Below are 19332 nucleotides of genomic sequence, written 5' to 3' on the forward strand. Positions count from 1 at the left end.
TTTTATTGAGTCCTATAACTTCTTAATTTTCCCATTGTTGGAGCTGTGTGGGAGATGAGGTGACCAAAAAAACAGCGATTTTTATTTTTTTATTTTTACTGCATTTACTATGCTGGTTAAATAATGTTACACCATAATAGTTTGGACTTTTACGGATGTGGCAATACCAGTTATGTTTTTGTTTTTTTACATTGCTTTTGGGTGAAAATTGGAAAAGTTTTTTTTTTTTTTACTTTTTATATTATAAGGCTCCTAGACTTCCATGATAAACATCAGCACCCCGAAATCGCCCCTTGCTTCTAACGGCTCTCATGCCACGGTCACTAATGACTGCGGCATGTAAGTGGTTAAATGAGTGGGATTGTAGTAATAAACGATCCCGCTCGTTGCACTGAAGTGTTGGCTGTAACATACAGCTGACACACCCATCTATACTGTATATACACCGTATATACTTTCCTATATATACGGTGGGTGGCTAGTGTCGAATCTTGGAATAATATGGGAATATATTAACTTAGTATCCCTCTTATGGAGTTAAACTCCTCACTATATACAGTACTGAATGTAGGATTATAGAAACCTCTATCCAGTTTCTTTTTCCTAAAGTTACTAAATACAGATTTTCTGTCTACTTTATCCAGGATCCAATCAGGATACCGCCTAGCTTTTAAATTGCATCTTATACTATTGTGTTCTGACCTGTTTTGAGAAATTTCAAAGCAATTGTGCTTAGATCTTATCAGTTTCCCCTTGGGTATATTTTTCATTACATTAAACAAATGACAAGAATCAGTGTGCAAAATAGTATTAGATTCTGTGTTTTTCTTAAATGTTTTAATAGTATTTCTGTCATCCATAAATGCCATTGACAAATCAAGAAATTAAATTTTATGTAAATGTGAATACACAGTAAATTTTAGATTGTACATATTATCATCAATATAATCAGCGAAGTATGGTATGTCACATATACGACCTTCTCAAATAATGAGGTCGTCTATGTAACAATCATACCAAGTAATATTTCCCAAAAATTGATTATCCAGATTGTAAATAAAATGCTCCTCCCACCAGGACATGTACAAATTCACAAAAGAAAGGGAAAACTTTGCACAAAATAATTGCCATTAAATGAAAAGAAGTGATGTCTCAATAGATAATTCATAGAATGTAACAGATGTTTATTGGTCTTACTACTATATTGAAGCAAGGCAACATCACAAGTTATCCAAGAATATTTGGAGTCCCACTTTATATGACCTCATGTCTGCAGGACATGTTTGCTATCCTTCAGATAACTAATAATTGTAACATATGAACCACCAATGCTCCCAACCAATGCCCGCTACAATTAAACGCATGGGTGGGAGAAAAGTTTGTTTATGAATTTTGGACAAGGAGTGGAATAGAGGGGTGATTGGATGAGGGACCATTAGGTAATCCTTAATCTTGTCATTTATCACTTCCATAATTACACCATCTGTAAGGATCTTACCTAAAACTTCTTTGAATACAGGTAGGATCACTATTTAGTTTTCTGTATGCAGTGGTATTCTCTAACATATTGATATTCAACATTTTATATAGGGATACATCCATCACTACCACTGAGCCACCCTTATCTTCTGAGCATATTAACAAATTGGGATTTTTTTTAAATTCTTGCAATGCAGCCTTTTTATATTTAGTCAAATTATATTTGTACTGAGACGGACATATGAAGTTGCCTAGGGCTACCAGTTCTTCAACCAGTGCAGGAACACGTGACTGAACCGGATAAAAATTTGGATTTTTAATGCTGGGTATGATAGTACGTTCAGCAGACATATTTGACTCAAAGTACAATTGACGTAACTGCATTTTACAAAACTAATCAGAGAAATTCAAAGGTACCATAACATCTACCTCCGTATCAATAGGGGTAGACATAGGTATTGCAGTGTAATTTACCACCGATCAAACAAATGCTTGTTAGCCCCAAATGTAGTACATAGAGTTCACAGACAAGAAAGCAAGGTCATGCCTATTCAAGTTAGAATTCAAAAGTTAGCAAAAATTTTCCGAGCAACAGGAAACCAAGCAGATACCAATAATGAATTTCACCTATAGAAATCCAGTATTTGGACAATGTACCCCTGCTCCTGCTACGTACCAGCACATAGTCTCCTATATTGAGTCTAATTCACTATGATTTCTTTCAGATTGCTGGTTGGTCAACAATCAATGGGTATCAGCCGGTAAGTATGGCACTTCAGTGACTTGCTGTTTTACTAGCTGAAAGGAAAGATTTGACCAAAATGTCTTTACATTGTTGATGGTCTATGAGCTTAGACACAAACTATTAAAAAAATAGAGGAGGGGGGAGCAATACTTTACAGAGTGTGCACAACACTTCCATCGAAAATAAATCACTGACACGACAACCATTTTGGTTGTATTTCCTCTGTATCTTTGTAATATAATTTATTAGGTAAAAATAGCATCTTGTTCACCTTCCAGCAGCTTGTAATTCTCCTTTCCCTTGGAGGCTCTCTGCAAATTCAGTCACCAAAATAATCTGGAGAAGGGGAGGTGGGGCATGCAGCTGCAGTTTTTAACACAGCGTTTTAAGTGAAACGACATGAAAGTGGGAAGAGACAAGGAGCAGCAAGGAGGGAGACATCTAAAGCCGGCCGTACAAATAAAACAATGATCGGACCCAATGCGGCCGATCATTTGTCCATGAAATTGTTTGTAAGAATGATCCCACCTACAACATTAGAAACAGGCTGATCAGGGAGTCGTTTAAAAAAAGAAACTGACTCCTTGAGGCTGGTGCAAAGTGGTAAATTATCAGTCGAATTCGGTCAATCATGCCATGCAGATGTAGTCTGCTGTCGGCCATCGCAAACGATCGATCGAGTTGATTTTCTAAAACATGGTCATTTGAAATGGCTAAACCTGCCATTTCGGGTGACTTTTATTTCATGTGTGTGGTTCAGCTTTAGGCTCAGAGCACACAGCACAGCAGTCACTTGACAACATAAAGAAATATACATGTTTAAATGTCCAATGTGACTGTAATTTTGCTTAATAAGAATAACAATTATTGAAACAGAAATATATATGTTCAGAAACCGACAGAGGGGCAATAAAAGATCAAAAATGAACAATTTACACACAACATTTTTTTCTTTACTAAATCTAACTTACATTTACCGCAGCCAAACATTTTTTTTTATTTTTTTTGTAACAATAGGAACGCTTTCATTATTTACTATATAACCCCTATCTCTGTTATAATCCAGATGCTCTTCCAAAACCAATCCTGCAATTAGTTACAGAAGATCCTGAAAACATCATTATGAAAGGTGCCTTCATTACTTTAAAATGTATAACCGGATCAGAAGAGGTTAACCAGTTTTATTTAGTGAACAAAGAAACAAATGAAACTCGAGAGGAAAGCAGTGGCAAATTTCAATATGAAAATATTCAGAATAACAAAATCGGGGATTACTTCTGCAAATACAGTAAACACAATGTCTACTCTAATCTCAGCACTCCTTTGAATATTTTTGTCCAAGGTAAGATATGGTTCTACTGTAATGTTAAAGAGGACATCTCGTCCCTGAGGGTCCATCCCTCTGACCCCCTACAAAACCGCCTTGTATAAAAAATACTTCTAGAAAAACATTGTGCACTGGTGGCCATTTTCTTTCCCCCTGTGCTAGAAGTGGCAGCAATGGTGGCATGTACCAGTGTTCTCCACCAACCCATCCCTATGAGGGCATGTTCACACGGCCTATTTTCAGACGTAATTCGAGCGTTTTGCGCCTCGAATTACGCCTGAAAAAACGCCCCTAATACGCCTACAAACATCTGGCAATTGGGTTTTACGATGTTATGTGCCCACGAGCCTTTATTTTACGCATTGCTATCAAAATACAGTGCGTAAAATGACGGCTCGTCAAAAGAATTGCAGGACACGTCTTGGGACGTTTTTGGAGGCGTTTTTCATTGCCTCCATTGAAAAACGGCTGTAAAAAACGCTGTGAAAAACGCGAGTTGTTAAAAAAACGTCTGAAAATCAGGAGCTGCTTTCGCCTGAAAACAGCTCTGTATTTTCAGAAGTTTTTGCTCACTACGTGTAAACATACCTTTATAGTAGTAACACCCGATCTTCACAAGAGCTTTTGCGGTGACTTTCTACGGCACAAACACCTTCCCGTAAATAAAACGTTAGGTGTCCGTCCGCCATAGAAATGAATGGGTTCATAATTACAGACCGTAATTACGATCCGTAATTATGAACTAAATCTACGGTCGTGTGCATGGGGCCTAAGGGCTCATGCACACGGCTGTATTATTAGTGTATTAGTGTAAGGGACCTCTAATGTACCTCCATATTGTTCAAATTTCATATAGATCACTGAAAAAGCACTACATACATTTATAATCACTGAACGGGACATACTTACTCATAAGGGCATCTCCCTCTATGTAGCATTGTGGTTTATCTGCGTCATGCTGGGAAGTGGTGTGTGTACCTGCCCTTATGAGTATGTATGGCCTGTTCAGTGATTTTTAGATTTCATATAAAGAGTATTTTCTGTCAGAATCTGTGACAATTGCACCAGAAAAAAAAAAACATGAATAATTAGGCTTTTCATTTGTAAAATAATATTTTATAGCAGTTATACTTCATCAGGCTTTAGGTCACTTTTATTGAGCTCATACATTGCCATTCTAAAATATGTTTTCCGTTATGTACTGTAGCATTAACCCCTTAGTGACCAGCCTATTTTAGGCCCTAATGACCAAGCTATTTTTTTCTATAGTCGCAATCAAAGAGCTATAACTTTTTTATTCTTCTGTCGACATAGCTGTACGAGGACTTGTTTTTTTTGCGGGATTAGTTGTACTTTATAATAGCACCATTTTGGGCTAGATTTCATTTTTTTATTAACTTTTATTAACTTTTTTTGTTGGGGAATAGAAAAAGACCCTGAAATTCCACCATTGTTCTATGCGTTTTAAATTGACACCGTTCACTGTGTGGCGTAAATAACATGTTACCTTTATTCTATGGGTCGGTATGATTATGGCGATAACACATATGTAGAGGTTTTTTTTATGTTTTCCCGCTTTTGCACAATAAAAACACTTTTGAACTAAAATTATTTATTTTTGCATTGTCGCTTTCCAAGACCCGTAATGTTTTTATTTTTCCGTTAATGTAGTTATATGAGGGCTTGTTTTTTGCGGGACGAGATGTAGTTTTGATTGGTACTGTTTTGGGGTACGTGGGACGTATTGATTAATTTTTATTATTACTTTTTTGGGGGGCAATGGAAAAAAATAGCAATTTCGGTGTTCACCTTGCGGTTTAAATTACATATTAACTTTATTGTTTGGGTCATTACGGTTGTGGCGATACCATATTTGTGTAGTTTTTTGTTTTTTTTTACACTTTTACTAAAGAAAACCACTTTTTATGGAAAAAAAAAATATTTATTTTTTTACTGTAATTTTTATTAATAATTTTTATTTCACATTTATTACTTATTTTTATAGTTCCACTAGGGAACTTTACTATGCGATCTTCAGATCGCTGCTATAATGCTTTGGTATACTTAGTATACCAGAGCATTATTGCCTCTCAGTGTTAGGGTATGTTCACACGCTGAGTCAAAAACGGCTGAAAATACGGAGCTGTTTTTTAAGCCACTCGCAATTTTCGTGGCGTTTTTTACGGCCATTTTTGGGGCTGTTTTCAATAGAGTCTATTAAAAACGGCCCCAAAAACGGCCGAAAACACTCTGTGTGAACATACCCTAAATCGGACAGGATATCTGGCACGTCCTAATAGGCATATGCCCAGGGCAGACCTGAGGGCTTTTATCAGGGCCCCGCATGCCATGACACCCCATGGGAAACCCGTGATTACATTTGCGGGCCGCCGATGGGTGACATAGGGAACTCCCTCCCTCTGCAAATGATTTAAATGCCGCGGTCGGTATTCACCGCGGCATTTATCGGGTTAAATGGCCGCAATCAAAGTAATCTTCGATTGCTACTGTTGGAGCAGGAGCCCAGCTATCATCAGACAGCTTGAGCCCCGTCTCTAGGGACACCCGTGCAGGGCTTAGACTGGGCCACCTAGCCTAAGGCCCCTTAGTGGCCTCAGTGAAAAGGAGTATTGGTGGTCACTAAGGGGTTAATTTTGATAATTGATATATAATTTAGGGTATTTAGATCAGGACTAAATGGTGAGGGCAGTTTGCCATAGTTACAGGAGAAATCAGCTCTGTTAAAGTGACACTTATCATTGTTAGGGTTCTGTTGGGTCTAGTCAGAACTAGTAGAAACCTCCTGCTACAAGCATCCTGGTGATCACCGAGACCAATGTTGCGCTGTTACAGCATATCGGAGCTCCCGGACTCTGTGTGTGTGCAAGAAAAGAAGACAGAAATGGTAAAATCTGGATTCTAAACAGCTTCTCACACTTTGGGGGGGGGGGGGGGGGGGGGGTTGGTGAAGCTTATGCCAAGGGAAGCTCCAACAAGCCACTCTACCTTGGTCAGGGTATGAAGAAACAGGGTTAGGGCAGCGATATGAATCTATGTCCCAGATGAAGAAAATCCTAATTATGACTCGGCCCTGACAGCTGGATATTAAACTTTGGACAGTTTGTTGGGCAGGGTTAAGGACTAAGACTGCCCACTGTAAAAATGGTGAACTGTCTATAAGTGTTTAAAAAGTAGATTTTGTTTTCTGGTGATTTTTATATTGTATCCTATTATTACTCTATTCGCAGATACGTTCCCAAAGCCATTTATTAATGTCAGTCCACGAAGAGTTGTCCAGCCAGGAGCAGCCGTCACAATTACGTGTAGTACACATTATTCCAATGTTGAATTTTCCCTACTAAAAACGAATGTAATTATTACAAGAGGCTCTGGTGATGGCCATAAGTTTTCACATGTGATAAGCGATGCTAAGAAAGGCAATGAGGGATTCTATACATGCACTTACAAAAGCACAACTAGAGACTTGCAATCTTTAATAAGCAACACTATGAAGATATCAGTACTAGGTAAGTAGGTAGGATTGCTATGTATTTCAGGATTTATATTCAGCACTTTAATGAGATGGATGTAGATGAACAGAATTCTCAACTTAATATAGTATGTGTTTAGTTCATGATATAGACCAGTAGACAAGATGACATAGTCAGAGTTGGATTTTTAGAAGTTTAACTTTGATAAATGACAAAGAAAATATTAGCACTATTACTACTTCTATGCCAAACTACCGCGTAGGTTCTGAGCTGGAAAAAACGGAACCATCTCAATCATTGATTACCAGTTCTGAAACTGGCACTTTGAGGAGGTGTGCTTACTTATTCATCAGATCTTCAGTACACACATCAGCCTCTCTAGCACTTGCTCTGAAAGTGGGAAAGATCAGTTAGGGTGACATTAGATGCACACGTACAGACAGCTGATAATGAATATTGTATTCAATGTCTAATCACATCCACAAACATCCACTGGGACCCAATTCAAAATCTGTAATAGGACCCACCAACTACTATGTGCCATTCATAATACTGGTGTCATCTTATATAATAGAGTAATTCTGGATCCCCTCAGTCACCTCGCGGAGCTCGCTGTTTCTGTAACTCCGATAGTAGTGAATGGCGGTTACGGAAGCAACGTAGCATGCAAGCGATACTGTTTTCATAACAACCATTCAGTTCTATGGGACTTATGGAAACAGGGTAGCTGTTTAAGTAACTCACGACTATATAAACTTTTTCATGGTCGGAATTCACCTCATTCAGCTGCAACACAGAACGGCTGAACGGGGTTTAGGGGGCCCCATTGTAGCAATAGGTGCGGGTCCCAGAGGTGGGACCCAGATTTATCTGACAGTTATGACATATCCTGTGGATGTGTCATAAATGTCTCTCATGGGAAAACCCCCTTTGAGGGTTTATATTACATGGTCATGATTGTGGATTATGTTAAGTTAATTATCTAATCAACCTGAATTTTTTTGATTGTTGATATAATTTTAGCGCTACCAGCTCCTTCAGTAACCTGGGAAGAAGATCCCAGTGATAGTAGAATATTAAGAATCAATTGCACGGCACCAGATAATCAAACATACAATTGGTTCTACTTCATGCTCCTAGAAGACAGTAAAGTCAGTGAGATTGCAGCAAAAGAGAGCACTGTGACGTTTTCGGTTACCAAACCTAAGTATAGTACGAAGAGATATCAGTGCATGTATCAGATAAAACTTGACTTTGATTATGCAGATTCACTTCACAGCATACAAATTGAGTTTAAAGGTAAGTGTTACAAGAAATGATCTCCTATTCTCCTGCCCTCTGTCAATTTCTTTCTCCTATTTCCTCCCTTTCTCTTTATGTAATAGATAGATATGATATACATATATATATATATATATATATATATATATATATATATATATATATATACACACACACACACACCACACGTGCAGTGGCGTAACTACCGCCTTAGCAGCAGTAGCGGCTGCTACGGGGCCCGCGGCATGAGGGGGCCCGTGTCGCCCGCCGGCACGGGCCCCCACCATGGCCGGCGGCTCCGCTAGCAGCCGCTATGGCTGCTACAGCGGGACGCCACTGAACACTAAGGCAGAGCAGGGAGGTATCTCCCCGCTCTGCCATTAACTGGTTCCCGACCGCTGGCTGTATTTTTACGGCCAGCGGTCAGGGTCCTTAAAACCCGAGCCCGATCGGGCAGCTGAATGTCGGGTCTCCGGCTGTCAGTGACTGCCGGGGACCCTGAGGAGAGGATAGAAGCAGCTTTCGCGCGCTGTGTACAGGAATAGAGACAGCAGCAGCGGCGCTGTCTCTATTCCTCCCGGTGATCATGTGACTGGTCACATGATCGCCGGGTGCCGTTAGTGGCAGGCTGCTGCTGGGTCTTACTAGACCCAGCACAGCCTTATTAGTGACAATCGTCACTATGAGAGGGCTGATTTCCCCTGTAACTGGGGCTGCTGTGCAGCTCCAGTTACAGTGGAAAAACATGGTGTAAAAGAAAGAAAAAAAATATATAAAGTTCCCCAAAGGTCTTCTTTGACCTTTGGGGGACAGACCATAGTAATAAAAAAATAATAAAGTAAAGTGCAAAAAAAATGTCAATAATAAATACACATAAAATACCCACCCCAAAAAAAAACGTTCCCCCCCCCGCCAATCATTGTTGTAACGCTAGCGCTGACCCAATTACCCTAATATAGACATGTAATATATAAAAATTTACGGTAGACAATGGCGATCACAAATAAAAGGTCTATGTTAGGGTAAAACTATGTTATTACCCAAAAAAAATAGCTGAAATGTAAAAAAGCTTATTTTTTTACTATTATTTTCAAACTTTATGAATAAAAATTCTAAAATAGCAAAAAAGGTGCGTATAAAAACGATAAAAAATGAAACCTGCATTGTCTACGGAAAAAACGTCGCAAAAATCACGTCGTTAGCCCAACAAATAAAAAAGTTATAGCCATTTAACTAACACGTGCTAAAAATGGCTAAACGGTGTCTGGTCCTGAAGGCGCAAAATAGAGCAAAAGACATGTATCCCCTCTCCACAGGACATGTATCCCCTCTCCACAGGACATGTATCCCCCTCTCCACAGGACATATATCCCCTCTCCACAGGACATGTATCCCCTATCCACAGGATATCCACAGGACAGGGGATACATGTGTGATCGCTGGCAGCGATAAGGAGAACGGGGGACTGAAAGTCCCCTGAAGTTCTCCATCACAAACCTCGGCCTTCCGGGGTCTGTGTCGGCAGCTCCGTAGAAATGAATGGAGCGCCGGTCGTGCTTGTGCGCATGCGTGACCAGCGCTCCTTTCATTTTTATTGAGCTGCGCAGACGCCGGAAGTCAGAGGTTTGTCATGGAGAAGTTCAGGGGACTTTCAGTCCCCCGTTCTCCCTATCGCTGCCAGCGATCACTCATGTATCCCCTATCCTGTGGAGATCCTGTGGAGAGGGGATACATGTATTTTGTACGACACACTGTAGGTCGCATTTTTTTGGGAGGGGGGACGCTGTATGGTGTTCCCTACAGGGGGGGGGAACGCTGTATGGCGTTCCCTACAGGGGGGGTGGCTGTATGGCGTTCCCTACAGGGGGGAGCTGTATGGCGTTCCCTACAGGGGGGGCTGTATGGCGTTTTCTACAGGGGGGGCTGTATGGCTTTCCCTACAGGGGGGCTGTATGGCGTTCTCTACAGGGGGGGCTGTATGGCGTTCTCTACAGGGGGGGCTGTATGGCGTTCTCTGCAGGGGGGCTGTATGGCGTTATCTACAGGGGGCTGTATGGCGTTCTCTACAGGGGGATGTATGGCGCTATCTACAGAGGGGGGGCTGTATGGCGTTATCTACAGGGGGGGGGCTGTAAAAAAGGCACTATCTACAAGGGGGGGGGGTTGTGTGAAACCCAGGGGAGGGGGGGGGGCCCAGTCAAAAGTTTGCTATGGGGCCCAGTCTTTCCTAGTTACGCCCCTGCACACGTGTGTATATATATATATTTATATATATATCTTATTTTTTTTGATAATTGTACATAAGGCAATCCCTAATAGTATATCAATGTGGCTTCAAAAATTTTCCTGCATATCTCTATTCTGAGAAATTAAAATAACTGAGTGAGAATCCAATCAGAGCTAAAGGTTGTCGGGCTCCTTACCAAATGCTGTGACTGTTTCGTTTAGTACATCAACTTCAGCTCCCAGATCTCCTCCATAGTTATTTTCTGACATACATAACATGCACGGCTGCTAGTGCTGCTAAGTGACCCAACAATGCAGCACTAGCAGCCGGGGCGTCACTAAGGCTGGGTTCACACACCCTATTTACGGACGTAATTCGGGCATTTTAGCATTGAATTACGTCCGAAAATTCGGCTCAAAAGCGTTGGCAAACATCTGCCCATTCATTTGAATGGGTCTTACGATGTTCTGTGCCGACGGTCATTTTTTTTTGCGCGCCGCTGTCAAAAGGCGGCGCGTAAAAAAGACGCCCGCGTCAAAGAAGTGCCTGTCACTTCTTCAGACGTAAATGGAGCCGTTTTCCATGGACTCCATAGAAAAACAGCTCCAATTACGTCCGTAATGGACGCAGCGAAAGACGCCTGCACATGCCATTACGGCTGAAATTACGGTGCTGTTTTCTCCTGAAAACAGCACCGTAATTTCAGCCGTAACAGACGCTGCCGTGTGAACATACCCTCAGGGCTTAAAATGTCAGGGAAATAGCCCCAATACATATGTGTCCGCCCAAAAAAAAGTGTGTGTATGAGACAGCATAGCATACCTATAGCACTACGACCCTATAAACTATGGATAGGATTAGATACAGTGGCTCAGCAGACAGTATCACACATGATAGGATTAGATACAGTGGCTCAGAAGGCAGTATCACACATGATAGGATTAGATACAGTGGCTGAGCAGACAGTATCACACATGATAGGATTAGATACACAGCTCAGCAGACAGTATCACACATGATAGGATTAGATACAGTTGCTCAGCAGACAGTACCACACATGATAGGATTAGATACAGTGGCTCAGAAGGCAGTATCACACATGATAGGATTAGATACAGTGGCTCAGCAGACAGTATCACACATGATAGGATTAGATACACAGCTCAGCAGACAGTATCACACAAGATACGATTAGATACAGGGCCCAGCACAGTATCACACATGATTGGATTAGATACACAGCTCAGCAGACAGTATCACACATGATAGGATTAGATACAGGGCCCAGCTCGCTGACATTGCGTCTCCAGCGCTGGACCCAGGATAGGTAAGAATAATAATTTTGCTTCTTTATGTGTTACTGATTATTTTTGTGTGTTTGTGTTTTTTTACAGGTTCGGCTGTTGGACTTCGGATTCGAGGACTTCAATGACGGCGTTTTTTTTATTCTCAATAAAATGGTTAATGAGGGTTGTGTTTTTTTATTTCAATAAAATATTTTTTCTATGTGCTTGTATCTTTTTAAACTTTATTATCACCGCCTTAGTAATGGCCGCTGGCTGATTGACAACCTCTATTACTAAGGCGAAGCTTAATGTTAGCCGGTGCAGAGGCTACACTAACCCCCATTATTACCCCGGTACCCACCGCCACCAGGAGTACTGGCAAGAGCCGGGTACGAACCAGTACCCGACCATCTGTAGTGACGGGCAGGCATAAGGCTGGGGAAGGCCAAAAACAGTGGCCCTTCCCACCCTTGTAATGCTGCCTGCTGCTGCTGTGTTGTATCCGGCTGGTTATGAAAATTGGGGGGGACCCCACATCGTTCTTTCCAATTATTTTTTTTAAATGACGTGGGGTCCCCCCCATTTTTCATAACCAGCCAGATACAATAAAGCAGCAGCCTAGCATTACCAGGGTGGGAAGGGCCACTGTTTTTGGCCTTTCCCCTCCTGATAATACCAGCCTGCGGCCAACCCAGTGGCCGACCATCACTACAGATGGTCGGGTACTGGTTTGTACCCGGCTCTTCCCAGCAACCCTGGTGGCGGTGGGTACCGGGGTAATAAAGGGGGTTAGTGTTAGCCTCTGGATCGGCTAACACTAAGCCCCGCCTTAGCAATGGATGCTGTCAATCAGCCGGAGGCCATTACTAAGGCGGTAGTAATATAGTTTAAAAAAAAACCACAAAGGCATAGAAAAAATATTTTATTGAAATAAAAAAAAAACCCACAACCCTCATTAACCATTTTATTGATAATTTAAAAAAAGCTGTCATCGAAGTAGTCCTGGGATCCGACGTAGTCCAACGACCGAACCTGTAAGAAAACACACAAAAAATGATTAGTAACTCGTGTTAGGCTTAGATACAGGGCCCATGTGTGATACTGTCTGTGGGACCCTGTATCTAAGCCTACCACAACGTAGGCTTAGATACAGGGTCCAGCAGACAGTAATCTTATACAGTATAAGATTACTGTGTGCTGGGGCCCTGTATCTAAACCTACAGTGTGGTAGGCTTAGATACAGGGCCCATCAGACAGGATCACACATGGGCCATGTATCTAAGCCTACCATGTGATTGGCTTAGATACAGGGCCCAGCAGACAGGATCACGCATGGGCCATGTATCTTAGCCTACAGTGTGGTAGGCTTATATACAGGGCCCACCAGACAGGATCACACATGGGCCATGTATCTAAGCCTACCATGTGATTGGCTTAGATACAGGGCCCAGCAGACAGGATCACACATGGGCCATGTATCTAAGCCTACCATGTGATTGGCTTAGATACAGGGCCCAGCAGACAGGATCACACAATCTGTGATCCTGTCTCATGGGCCCCCTAAGCCTGATACATCGTAGGCTTAGGGGTTGTGCAGTCCCTAAACATTGATGGTCTATCCACAGGATAGGCCATCAATAGCTGATGTGTCTCCCGGGACCCGCAAATCAGCTGCACTCATATACACACACACATATACACACACACTCATACAAACACACACGCACACATTCATACACACACGCGCGCACACACACTCATACACACACACTCATACACATACACACTCATACACACTCATACACACACACACACTCATACACGCACTCATACACACACACATGCACACACTCATACACACACATACACTCATACAGACTCATACACACACACACACACACACACACACACACACACACACACTCATACACACACACACACACACACACACACACACACTCATACAACACACTTATACACACTCATACATACACACCCATACACACACACGCACACACACACACACACACACACATACACACTCATACATACACTTACCTTCTATGTAGGATATCTCATGCCGACAGTCTCCTGAAGCAGCAGGGGCCATTACAACATGCTCCATCATATACACACACGCACACTCATACACACACATACACTCATACAGACTCATATGCACACACATGCATACACACGCACACACTCATACACACACACACACACACACACACACACACTTATATACACACACACACTCACACTCATACATACACTTACCTTCTATGTAGGATATCGCATGCAGACAGTCTCCTGAAGCAGCAGGGGCCTTTACAACATGCCCGATCATATACACACGCACACACACGCACACGCACGCGCACTTATATACACACACACATACACACACACTCATACACACACTCATACACACACACACACTCATACAAACACACACACACGCACACATTCATACACACACACGCACACACACTCATACACACACACTCATACACATACACACTCATACACACACACACACATGCACACACACACACACACACACACACACACACACACACCACACACTCACACACACTCATACACACAAACACTCACACTTACACACTCATACATACACTTACATTCTATGTAGAATATCTCTTGCAGACAGTCTCTTGAAGCAGCAGGGGCCTTTACAACATGCCCCATCTCAGGACAGCAGATATAATCAGCTGCAGAAGTAGCTGTTCTGTTGGTCTGCAAGAAGAATGGGGGACTCAGCACTGGAGAGCAGGGGGACACAGGAGAGGGAAGCAAGGGCATACAGGAGAGAAATGGCACACAAGAGAGGAGGGGGATACAGGAGAGGAGGGGGATACAGGAGAGAAATGGCACACAGGAGAGGAGGGGGATACAGGAGAGAAATGGCACACAGGAGAGGAGGGGGATACAGGAGACAGTAGAGAGACACAGGAGAGGAGGGGGATACAGGAGACACAGAAGAGGGACACAGGAGAGGAGGGGGATACAGGAGACACAGAAGAGGGACAGAGGAGAGGAGGGGGATACAGGAGACACAGAAGAGGGACACAGGGGAGGAGTGGGATACAGGAGACACAGAAGAGAGACACCGTAGAGGAGGGGGATACAGGAGACACAGTAGAGGGACAGAAGAGAGGAGGGGGATACAGGAGACACAGAAGTCGGACCCAGGAGAGGACTAGAAACGGAGCTTCCTCTCAGGCTGTGAACTCTCCCCTCCCCCTCTTCTCTGTCCCGACTGCTTCAGACGTGAGAGAAAGAGAGAACGTAGTTTATATTCACAGCAGTCCACAGGCAGGCTGAGGAGATGGGATATGGTGCCACCATAGAGAAGATTATGTTGTAGGAGGGAATAGGGGCTGCAGAGGGAGTAATTTACAGAAGCATCAGGCAGCATGTTTATTGTCAGTGACGTTTCCCCCTTTACTTAGGAGGAGTGATGCGCCCTGTGCTTCCGCACAGGTCGCACACCCCCTAAGGCCGGCCCAGTCTATGTTATACAAATTACCACAATACAGCAGTTAATCATTACGGACAAATTGTGATAGAAATTGTTTCCTATAAGCCAAGCAATACGTAAATTATAGTATTAAAAATGTAACTTTTAAAGAAAAATCCAGATATTGACAACCTTTTCTTACTGGATGCTGGAGCTTAGAGGGAACAGCATTGACCTTTTACTGACTGATATAGACATGGCAATTCCATTAACATAGCAATTCCATAGGCCCGATCTTCAGTTGCAATGCGCAAGGCAACCATTTTAAAACAATCTCTCTTCCTCCTAAAAAATAATTTTGTGATGTGTTTAGAAAATAAAGGTAGGCACACCTAAAATCAAGATTAAGGCAATAAAGTATAATTTATTTGCATATAATACTTTTGCCTACAAGTCAGTCAAAATTGGTCTTATTTATTTCAGGATCCTACATATGGATGTTTATCCGACATATTCTATCGGCATTAATCCTTATATTTATGGGTATCATCTTATTACTGCACTTTAAAGAGAAGAAACAACCTGATCTTCCACCTGCTCGGGTCAGATATGCCAAAGTGGCTGATGACTCTCAGGTAATATGGACAAGTGATGACAAACAAAAGACAAGAGCTGCAACATAAGATCCCATATAACGGCTACAAGATGCCACATACAGCGGAGATCGCACTGTCACTCTCACACTCCAGCATTCTTCTCTCGCTTCCTAGAGGCAGTCGCGCTTTATTTCAAGGTGTTCATGAGTGTCGCATGAATACCTTGAAATAAATTTGGTTCATTTTGTTACTGGATTGTGAACTGTAGTGCTTCTGTTTGGATGTCCTGATATTGACTCGGCTTATTTCCTAACTATGTAAATTGTCTGCTTCTTGCCCTGAGCCTCTGCCTGTAACTCCGCAAAGACTGAACTCCGTGTTCCCTGACTTCTACCAGTCTAACCACGCTGATCGAACTACGCATGCTCTGACTTCTGCCTGCCTGACCTTGTACTTTGTCTACTGCCAGAGTACTTCATATCAGATTATTCTCTCCTCAACACATTAGCCGTTGCTAACGGGGACTACTCCAGGGGTAGCGACTTGGGAATTCTCTGAAGCGAAGTCCAGATCCCTGTATAGGGGATAAAGGGTGATACATGGAAATTTCTTAGACTTTGCTCCGTGGATTAGCTTCAAGCTAAACCATTAGCATCACAGGGGGTCCACTTCTCCCTATTTCGGCTCTATGACACAAGATAGAGATCATGGCAAAACTTCATTAACAGAAGTGCAAAGCAAGCAGCATGTGCGGTTCGGAATGGGCTATTAACGATGGGACAATTAGATATGTTTCTTTTATTAGGTTATATATGTCATAATTTGGTGCACATCAGCACTATATTGTTCAATTATGGCACACCTTCTGCTAAAAATGAACTTGACTGTGCTGTTTTTGCTCCATACTTCTTCTGCCTTCAGTTTTTGGCTAAAGAAGTAGCTGTCCACAGGGGCGTAGCTAAAGGCTCATGGGCCACGATGCAAGAATTCTTACTGGGCCCCCCCCCCCCGCAAACTTCTCATGGCCGACGGTCCGCAGCTTTCAGCTGCATCGCTGGGTCTCCTAAGTGACCCAACAATGCAGCACTAGCAGCCGGGGCGTCACTAAGGCTGGTTTCACACACCCCTGTTTTGAAGGGGCCGCAGCACTCGTACGAGAGCTGCTTCCCCTTCATTTCACTACTTGCTCACACTGTGAATCGCCGACACGGATTCACAGTGTGACCGGAATGAAGTGACAGGAATGAAGGGGAGCAGCTCTCGTACGAGTGCTGCGGCCCCTTCAAAACAGCTGATTGGCGGGTCCCGGGAGTCGGTCCCCGCCAGTCAAGGCTAACCTTACCCTCCTCTTCGGCCGCGGCGGGAGTTCTGTCGTCTCGATGCTGTGCGCGGCGCATAGCGCTGTGACGTCATGCGCTGCGCACAGCGCTTGACGTCAGGACCTCCGCTGCCATACGGAACCAGGAAGGTAAGTAAAGTATGTTACTATAGTAACAGGGGCCCGCGGCCCGAGTTACTATAGTAACTTTTTATTGATGTAGTGCGGGGGGCCATGGGCCCCCCTGGCTTCGGGGCCCGGTCGCAATTGCGACCGCTGCGACCCCTATAGCTACGCCAGTGGCTGTCCAAGAGCTACAGTACGATTGTCAACCATTTTAGCTTACATACTGAGGATAAGTCCTGTGACTTCCAGCCACCCAGATGGTCCCCCTCCTCACTCTTTCAGATGTCTTTTATAGTAAATCACAATTTAAAGAAGCTACAGGAGGCAAATAGTGAAATGATGACCCTCCCCTATCATGTTGCAGATTTGTGTCAGGAAAAATTTGCACCACCATAACTAATATGGTTAACTAACATTATATATAATTAATTGTTTCAGTTTAATGGTGTTTCTAATAGTAAAATACATTTTAGTATGGCAATTCATTTTCAATAAAAAGAATCAGTTCTCCACTTAAAGAGGCTCTGTCACCACATTATAAGTCCCACACAAACTTTGTGTCGGGAGTGTGAATAAGCATCGCATCCTGGCTGGAGGCAATGTCTATTCACTCTCAAGACACTTCAGTAAAGTTAATGTGGGTGTATGTGACAGCACAACATGATCTCGCAAGATCACACTGTGCTGAGTACAAATGGACATGAATGGAGAGAAGTGTATGACGCTGATTGGTCAGCGTCATACACTCCTCTTTACAACGCCCACTTGGTCAAAAGTTAAAAAACTCTGTGTTGGGCATTAAGAAACTAATTAGCATAAATCTAAAATTGCTCATAACTTGCTAAAAAATTATCGTTTTTCAAAATAAAAAACTCTGTTGTTATCTACATTACAGCGCCAATCAGATTGTGTAGGAGATAGGGCACTTATAATCTGGTGACAGAGCCTTTTTAACATCTTTGACTGCTTTTACTGTAAATATTTTTTCCAATGCTGAGAGAAAAAGCAACTGCTCTTTATGAACAGTTTATGTGCCAATTCTTTGCATTGACCTTTGATATATTTATATCTATTAAAGGGGTTTTCCCATGAAGGACACTTTTGACATATCCACAGGATATGTCATAAATGTCAGATAGATGCGGGTCCCACCTATGGGACCCGCACCTATCTCTAGAACGGGGCCCCCTGGACCCCTTTCTAGCTTTTTGTGCTCACGCTGCCTCCCGGTCACTTACTGATTACATGGTCGGGAGTTACGGAAACAGCGTAACTCGCTGAGCTACGCTGTTTCCTTAACTCCCATAGAACTGAAGAGTAGTTACGAAAACAGCATAGCTCTCATGCTACGCTGCTTCTGTAACTGCCGTTCACTACTATGGGGGTTACAGAAACAGCGTAGATCAGCGAGTTACGCTGTTTCCTCTTCCCAACCATGTAATCAGGAAGTGGTCAGGAGTCAGCGTGAGCACAAAAAGCTAGAACAGGGTTTTGGGGGCCCTGTTCTAGAGATAGGTGTGGGTCCCAGAGGTGGGACCAGCATCTATCTGACATTTATGACATATTCTTTGGATATCAGAAAAAAGGAGATTTTTGAAGCAGCACTAGTCCCGAGTATGGTGCGGTGCACGCTGTCAAGCCAGGCAAACCCACTCCAGCACGATGTATATCCAAAGAAGTAGTAGGACAACAGCACACGTCTTCAAATCAGCAAAGTGGTTTTATTGTCAAGACATCCACAAACGACAAGCAACGTTTCGACTCGCCGAGGACTCCCCGGGCACAGCAATACTTTAAGCGCTGTGCTCGGGGAAAACCTTGACGTCACTGTCCATATATGGACAGTGACGTCAGTGACTACTCCTTCAGTGGAATCCCCGTTGCCGGTGATCTGGCCGGGGATTCCGCTCCTAGAGGAAACCCCTGAGGAGCAAAATCCCTGGCCAGAGTCGGCAACGGGGATTCCGCTCAA

The 19332-nt window shown here is 43.0% G+C and overlaps 1 protein-coding gene across 1 annotated transcript; it reads left to right on the forward strand.

Moving 5' to 3' along the window:
* The first annotated feature begins 326 nt into the window (after nt 1–326).
* LOC142662600 (alpha-1B-glycoprotein-like) lies at nt 327–16003 on the forward strand. The gene is made up of 6 exons (XM_075840812.1): nt 327–339; nt 2205–2240; nt 3291–3566; nt 6800–7078; nt 8066–8341; nt 15804–16003. Exons 1-6 carry the CDS (start codon nt 327–329, stop codon nt 16001–16003), a joined length of 1080 nt encoding a protein of 359 aa, XP_075696927.1.
* The last annotated feature ends 3329 nt before the right edge of the window (nt 16004–19332 follow it).

The sequence above is a fragment of the Rhinoderma darwinii genome, chromosome 10 (genome assembly GCF_050947455.1).
Source record: "Rhinoderma darwinii isolate aRhiDar2 chromosome 10, aRhiDar2.hap1, whole genome shotgun sequence".
Taxonomy (NCBI): domain Eukaryota; kingdom Metazoa; phylum Chordata; class Amphibia; order Anura; family Rhinodermatidae; genus Rhinoderma; species Rhinoderma darwinii.

Bases quoted from the DNA above. Each gene is read 5' to 3' on its own strand.
- LOC142662600 (XM_075840812.1), top strand. The intron at 3,567-6,799 runs GTAAGATATGGT...CTCTATTCGCAG, and splicing joins TTTGAATATTTTTGTCCAAG to ATACGTTCCCAAAGCCATTT. The intron at 8,342-15,803 runs GTAAGTGTTACA...TATTTATTTCAG, and splicing joins CATACAAATTGAGTTTAAAG to GATCCTACATATGGATGTTT.